This window comes from Lipotes vexillifer, unplaced genomic scaffold (assembly GCF_000442215.2).
Source record: "Lipotes vexillifer unplaced genomic scaffold, Lipotes_vexillifer_v1.1 scaffold408, whole genome shotgun sequence".
Taxonomy (NCBI): Eukaryota; Metazoa; Chordata; class Mammalia; order Artiodactyla; family Lipotidae; genus Lipotes; species Lipotes vexillifer.
In genome coordinates, this window is record NW_006787469.1 from 2,758,108 (window position 1) to 2,765,681 (window position 7,574).

Below are 7,574 nucleotides of genomic sequence, written 5' to 3' on the forward strand. Positions count from 1 at the left end.
ATTGAGAACCCAGGAGGCAGGATTTTTCCTGGGTTGGGGGATGGAGGTGGGGTGGGGGACAGGGGCTTGGGAGGGAGGAGGGGAAAGATGACAGGTGGAGAGCAGAGCCCCAGGTTTTTCTACTGTGCCCAGAGCTGGCCTCTTTTCTGACTTCCCTCCCTTCTCACCGTCTCCTACCCCTTTCCCACCACATTTTTGGACATCTGAAAGCCCTGCCTCTAGTCTGGGCTGCCCTCAGCCTGCGCCATTTGCCTGTTCCTCTCTCTGTCAGGGACAGCGAAGCATGGCGGTTGGCTCTGAAGTCCGTGGGCCCAGGTTCAGATCTCCACTCCACCTCTTACTGGGGGTGTGACCAAGGCACACCTTTCCACCTCTTGGTGCCTCAGCGTCTTCTGCCAGAAAGTGGACGTCAAACAACATTCACCTCACCAGACTACTAGGAGGGTTCAAGAGAGAATATAGTTAAAGCAACCAGAAGTGAACCTGGCACTAGTCATTTCTCAATAAATATAAGCCAGGTATTATATGAGAAAAAAGGAGTCTCTCCTCTAACACAGAACTCGGTCCACTTCCCGTGACCCCAGCACCTAGAACAGTGCCGGCATGAGTGGGTGCTCGTTTAGTCTATGTTCAGTGATTGAATGAATGATAATGTCCATTACAGAGAAACTCCTAGCCTCAGCAGAAGTGATTCTGAAAAATGATGTTAAAAATCTTGGATATTTTTATGGTCTAAGGTCATGGGACAAGACCTGGGAAGGCTAGGGCTGCCTGCGGCCGCACTTGTCTGACAAGGTCAGGGCGTCCCCTGCCGGCCCCGAGGAATGCTGCAGGCAGGGCCCAGCGGGGCACTCCCACTCCTGAGGTGCCTGCCTGGAGAGGGGCCTAGTGGCACTGCCTACTTTCCCTACCTCGCCATGAGCAAGGGGAAGGCCAGTGCTAACCACTGGCACTCATGGGCTCTGGACATTTCCCTAGGGCTCTCAGGTGGGGCTGGGGGGACAGAAGCAGTAGCTCATAAATTTGTTCGTGGAAGAGACTTCGGCAATCTAGTCTAAGTCCTTAACATGATAATGAAAAAAAAAATTAAATACATCTATTGGGCATTTACTGTGAGCGCTTTACATGGATTATCTCATTGAAACCTGAAAACAACACTTCGAGGTAGGTACTACACAGAGGAAACTATAGATAGGTGCCTCTATAAAGGTCCCACACAAAGTAAGGGACCAGCAGCAAACCCAGGGCCCCTGACACCGAGTCCAGTGCTCTCGTGCTGTCTCTCCAGGACACTGAATCCAGGACTACATCCTGGGGGCACAGGCAGGGGCAGAAGTCCCTGGAGGACTGAGTCTCCCAAGAAGACACACAGTGAACATTTGTTGATTGACTGACCGAAAGAATAAAGGAACTGGTAGTTCCAAGCGTCTGGTTGTATTCAGCCCAGGGAATGTGTTGCCATGGCGATCAGGAGGTTATTCTCTCTCTCTGGGGACCCAGACTTCTAGAACACTTCTAGGATATGTGTGGACACCTCCCTCTGGCCATCCCTCTGCCTTCTCTCAGATGTCTCCACCAGACCTAACCACCTCCCAAGACTCAGGAGGGCTCCCTGGCCTTAGAACCTCACGCCTGTCACCCTGAACCCAAACCCACCCAACACCATTTTCTGCTGCATTTTGCTGATACCTTCCCTCCTTTCTTCATCCTTAGCTGATCTTAAAGTCAGCACACTGGGCTACATACAGTGAGGCAGATCAGAACCTGAGGTGTCGTCCCCCTCAGAAACTGGAAACCGTCAAACCAGCACAGTATCTGACAAGATGGGCACTGATCCATGCTTGATGTCATGATCTGCTTCTGTAGAATAAATCTGTTATACCTTGACAAACAGGAGAGGGGAACAGCCAACTGCAGTCCAGTGACTAGGGCACAATAATGCACACCTTAGCTCATTTCCTCCTTCCCACGATACAGTAAGGGAGGCTCTTGGATTACATCTCCATTTTATGAGGAAATTGAGGCACAAAAGTATTTAAGTAGATTTGGAATAAGCAAAAAAAGATTAGTGGGTGTTTCCAATGGAAAACTTGGCAGTGTTTAGAGCACATCCTCTGTGCTATCTGATTAGAGCCTTTCATTGCCTTTCAGCTTGTTTGCAATTCTTAATTGTACAGAACTGATGGCAATGCAATGATTCCTGTCTATGGATACTCAAATTCTGTTTGTTCGAGGGACAGCAGTCTCCTCTTGTGGAAAAGTCAGTTTGCTTCCGTTTAGAAGTTGATCTCAATATTCCTGTTCCATATATGTGTCTGCTCTTTGGAGTCTCCTTTGAATGACTTGTAGCATCTACCTGGTTCCCTCATTAATGATAAGGTAAATAGACCTTGAATATGTGTATGAGAGTCATGATTTCACCTTTTAATATTTTTAATTATCTTTTAACAGGGGTAACAGGTAATTTGCCTCCGGTTGCTTAGACAAGGAGAGGTAGACCTGGGGGTCGAACCCAGGCAACTAGGATGCAGCATCTGTGTTTATAACCATCACCCTATGTTCCAGGTACTGCATAGCTTGATTGCATTAGAGTGGCTGCAGCTGTAAATAAATCAGACCCTTGATCCTACTTCAAACCCTATAGCTCTAATTAAAAGCTAATAAACTAAATGGTGGACACGTGTGACCACAGCATTTGGGAGGGAGAGCTTTGGGTGGTATGAGCAGGACACTACGGCTGAGGAGTACTGGGTGTTTTTTTCTCCCAGGCCTTCCGGTAGTGGCCCTGCACTTGGGCTCAGGTAGATGCCGGTGCTGTGGGCTGAGGGGCTCTGTGTTGCCCTTGGTTCTGCCCAGCCCTTTGCTGAAGGCCCAGATGAGGGAGGAGATTTGGGGGCCATTTTCCATTCCCCAGGTCTCCTGGGGTGAGGGAGAAGGAGCCGGGAGCTGTGTGGGCCGCGTGGCTGGGAGACAGTGACCCAGCTGCCTGCTGCACGTACTCTTCTGCTCCAGGCACCAAAAGCCACCAACCTGATAGCAAGGTAGGATTTCAAGTGCTTGACAACATTAGATTTTGTTTGTTTGTTTTTTTTTTTTTTTGCGGTACGCGGGCCTCTCACTGTTGTGGCCTCTCCCGTTGCGGAGCACAGGCTCCGGACGCGCAGGCTCATTGGCCATGGCTCACGGGCCCGGCCGCTCCGCGGCACGTGGGATCTTCCCGGACCGGGGCATGAAGCCGTGTCCCCTGCATCGGCAGGCGGACTCCCAACCACTGCGCCACCAGGGAAGCCCAACATTAGAATTTAACAACATCTTGGGGACTTCCCTGGTGGCGCAGTGGTTAAGAATCCACCTGCCAATGCAGGGGACACGGGAGCCACGGGCGTAGAGCCCGTGCTCCGCAACAAAATTCGAAGCCACTACGTTGAGAAGCCCGCGCACCACACAAAGGATAGCCCCCGCTTACTACAGCTAGAGAAAGCCTGTGTGCAGCAACAACCCAACACAGCTAAAAATAAATTAATTAATTAATTTAAAAAAAAGAATTTAACCACATCTTATTGACAGAGACTTTCAGTATCTTTGTTCACTGAGCTAACTTTACTCCTGACTGATATAAACAATTCCATTTTTTCTTATCAGGGAATTTATTTTCAGATGTATATTTTTATAAATTGATTCACTTCCTTGTTGCTTTTATTCATTGTTTTTAATTTTTAAATCTAAAATTTTAAAGTGTAGCCACATTATTTTGTTTCATAGTACTTCTTTTTATCATTCTTTTATTTATGGCAGAAATACTGGTTTTCCATTTATGATAATGATATTAAATAAACTTAAGTATAAAACGAGTCAACTGAAACGTGTTAACTGTGCAGGTGGTATTTGGATAACGGCAGAAATCAAGATGGTGGTGTCCAAATGATGGAATTTATATATTATTATAAATGATAGCACTGTTTATTACTCTTTATTGAGCATTTATTACATGTCAGCCTCAATGCCAGCCACGTATTGCTGTCCAATAGAATCTGTGCTGATGGAAATGCTCTATATCTGCACTATCCAACCCACACGGGGCTACTGGGTCCTTGAAATGTGGCTAGTGAGACTAAAGAATTGAATGTGTTTTTTTTTTGTTTTTTTTACAATATTAAAAACGTTACTTCCTTGTAATATGTATTTTACAAGGCAGAAGTTCCTTTAATCTTTTTTTTTTTAACATCTTTATTGGGGTATAATTGCTTTACAATGGTGTGTTAGTTTCTGCTTTATAACAAAGTGAATCAGTTATACATATGTTCCCATATCTCTTCCCTCTTCGTCTCCCTGAATGTTTTTTTAAATCTAATTTTAATTAATTTAATTTTAAGTATCCATGTTTACCATATTTGAGCAAGCGTTAAGGGTCTTAAATACAAACTCTTTATAACATCTGTGAACTATTATTATTGCCATTTTGCTGATAAAGAGATTTAGACTTTGAGAGGTTGCCTGAGGTCACATAAGTAGCAGAGGTGGCATCTGAACCCAGATGCATTGAACTACAGAACAGGTGCTCTTAATCACTTCCCACAGAAAAAGCCCAAAGAACATTCTGTCAGTAGTTGAATTGTACTGGGCCATGTGTGATGCTAAAACTGGCAGACTTGTGTATTTCTTTTACTAGAGTGGCTTATTCTGTCATGAGATGGCCTTGAGGTATCACACAGGGTGGCTGGCATGACTGTTGATTTTTGTGTGGAACTGAGGTGTGACTGAGCCCATGGGAAGCAGTGAGATGTGTCCACATTGAGGGCTAATCCTGACAAGGCCCCAGATGAATCATGGCCTCCAGGCTCTGTGCTCCTTGAGCACAGGGCCATTTCCTTCACCCTGGTATCGCCAGTACCAAGCCCATGGCTCTAAAGGACATTGGTCAATGTTCAATGAATGATAGAGGCTTAGAGCACAACGGTCATCATTTAGGCCAACCTTTGGATCACACAACTCTGTAATTGGTTTCACTTAAATTCATGACCATAAATATCAAGTGAGCCCTCAGATTCCCTGGCAGTCTGACAACACATCTTAAATATGTTCAGTCTCTGATGATTTCACACTTTCTTCCAAATGTCCAGCACCCTGATTATCTTGTGGCTTTTGGTTCTCCAGGATCTGTACCTGTTTGTCATCCTCTGTTGTGTGGGTCTTGGTGAAAGGCAAGGACTATAAAAGGATCAGAGGATCACTCCCTCACCTACCCCAGGACTTGGGCTCAAGCATATGATCTAGGATTGGCCAATCTGGGGCTTGCAACTAGGACTCTGACTTCTGAGCTAGTGAGACCAAGGCCCAGGGCTCTTTAGAGGCTATTCATAGTGGTAGTCATTGCAGGGTAGTCTTCTGCTGGCAACCCTATAGGAGGAGTTTTCACCAGACCGTTTCAGTCTGTGCTAGTTCCATGGGCATATGAAGATGACTCCCCAGTTTGTAGTTATAACTTTTACCTTTCCGCTGAGCTCCAAACTTGTATATGCACTTGCTTACTTAATAGTTCCACTTGGATATGTAATAGGCATCTCAGATATTACAAGACCAAAAAAACTCTTTTCATCTTCTTATAAAACTATTTACTTCTCATGTCTTTCCTATCTTAGTAAATGGCACCACCATCCACCCAATTGCTCAAATTCAAAAACCTATGAGTCACCTCCGATTTCTCTTTTCCTCTTAATGTCCACAGCCAGTTGAGTACGAGTCCTGTTGACTCTACCTTCAAAGTATACACTAACCTGATCGCAAATGTTGCTAGCACCTGGACTTTTGCAATAACTTCTGTGGTAGCCCCCAACCCTTCACCAAGATATCTATGTCGCAATACCTGGAACCTGTGACTATGTTACCTTACATGTTTAAAGGACTTTGTGATTAAATTAAGGATCTTGAGATGGGGAGATCATTCTGGATTATCCAAGAAGGTCCAATATAACCACAAGGTTCTTATAAGAGGGAGGCAGGAGGATCAAAGTCAGTAGTAGGAGATGTGACAATGGAAGCAAGAGGTGGTAATGATGTGAGGAAGGGGTAACGAGCCAAGAAAGGCAGGTGGCTTCTAGAAGGGCAAGGAAACAGATTTTTCCCCTGAAGCTTGCCGATGGAATGCAGCCCTGCAGACATTGATTTTAGACTTCTGCCCTCCAGACCTGTAAAAGAATAAATTCATGTTGTTTTAAGCCACTAAGTTTGTCAGATTTGGAAGCTGACAATAGCAATAGAAAGCTAATACAACGCTTTAATTGGTCTCCCCATTTCCTGCCTTGTCTCTACAATACCTTATCTACACCACAGCCTGAGGATCTTTAAAAAAGCTAAATTGGATTGTCACCGTTCTGTTTAGAACTTCCTTACCAAGAAGCTTTTCTTTGTATTTGGAACAAAATCCAAATTTACCAGGGCCATCGGCCCTATATGACCTGGTCGGTGGATACCTCTCCAAGCTCTCCATACTCCTTCACCCCTCCTTCCACATGCCACCTCCACCCCACCCCCAAGCCTTGTGGACATGGGGCAACTTGTTTCCCCATTGGGGCCCTTGTTCTAGCCATTCCCTGTGTCTGGAACACTCTGTTCCCAGATTTTTGAATGGCTAGTCCCTTTAGCTTTCAGCTCAAAGTTCTCCTCTTTAGAGGGATTTCCCTGACCCCAGCCTAAAGTAGTCCCCCTGTCACTCTCATTTGTATCATCCTGTTTAGTTTTCCGCAGAGCACTCTTTATCTGAAGCTATACTTACTAGTTTACTGTTTATTTCCTCACTACTCCTTTAACCCAAGTTTCAGGAAACCAGAAACTTGTATCCTGCTGTAGCCCCCTCTCCTATAACAGTGCCTGGCATAGGCTAAGAGACCCTCAGTGAAAACCCATTGCATGATTTCATGCTTGACTTTTCCAAGACCTAGGGTTCAAGATGGCTACTGGCAGAGCAGGGCCTACACCCCAGGTCTCCAGACTGAACCCAGAGCTGAAACTGAGACATGGCTCCAGGCCCTCTTGCTAGAGCTGGGGCCACCCAGCCTGGTCAGAGAAGAGGGAGAGTTCAGGGGGAACTCATGGAGAGTTCCCGCCATGGGAACTTATTACAATGACAGTGGTCATGAAAACAACAGCTAACGTTATCGAGCACCCTCTATGAGCCAGGCACTGTTGTAGTGTTTAATATAAGTTCATTTGCTCTTCAAAACCACACAGTAAAGTGGATACTATTATTATAGGTTGAGGAAACTGAAGCACGGAACAACAGCACAGCTGAATATACACAACTATAGGTTTCCATCAGATCCCTCCTGTGCTCTCACTCTCTCCCACTGCTTGGGTTAGAGTATTTGCTTGTCTGTGATATCGCGCACAGCCCAAGCGCCTCCGGGTCGTGGCCTTCCCGGGACTGTAGGGCGCCCCAGAGCGCAGGCGCGGGGCGGGGCGGGCGGGCAGAGGGCGGAAGCAGGGATTGGGTGGAAGAGAGCTGAAACCTAATAGCGGAAGTCCCGCCCAGCCCGGGTGAAACTTCCGGCTCTAACGGCTTTGGGGTTTATAATTGA

General features: G+C 46.2%; 1 protein-coding gene across 1 annotated transcript in view; it reads left to right on the plus strand.

Annotated features, from left to right (window-relative positions):
* The first annotated feature begins 283 nt into the window (after positions 1-283).
* The window catches only part of SRP14 (signal recognition particle 14), a 10,643-nt gene continuing 3,352 nt past the window's right edge, over positions 284-7,574 (plus strand). The window contains exon 1 of the mRNA XM_007460207.1: positions 284-289. Within this exon, the coding sequence (XP_007460269.1) occupies positions 284-289 (6 nt within the window). The remainder of the gene's footprint in view (positions 290-7,574) is intronic.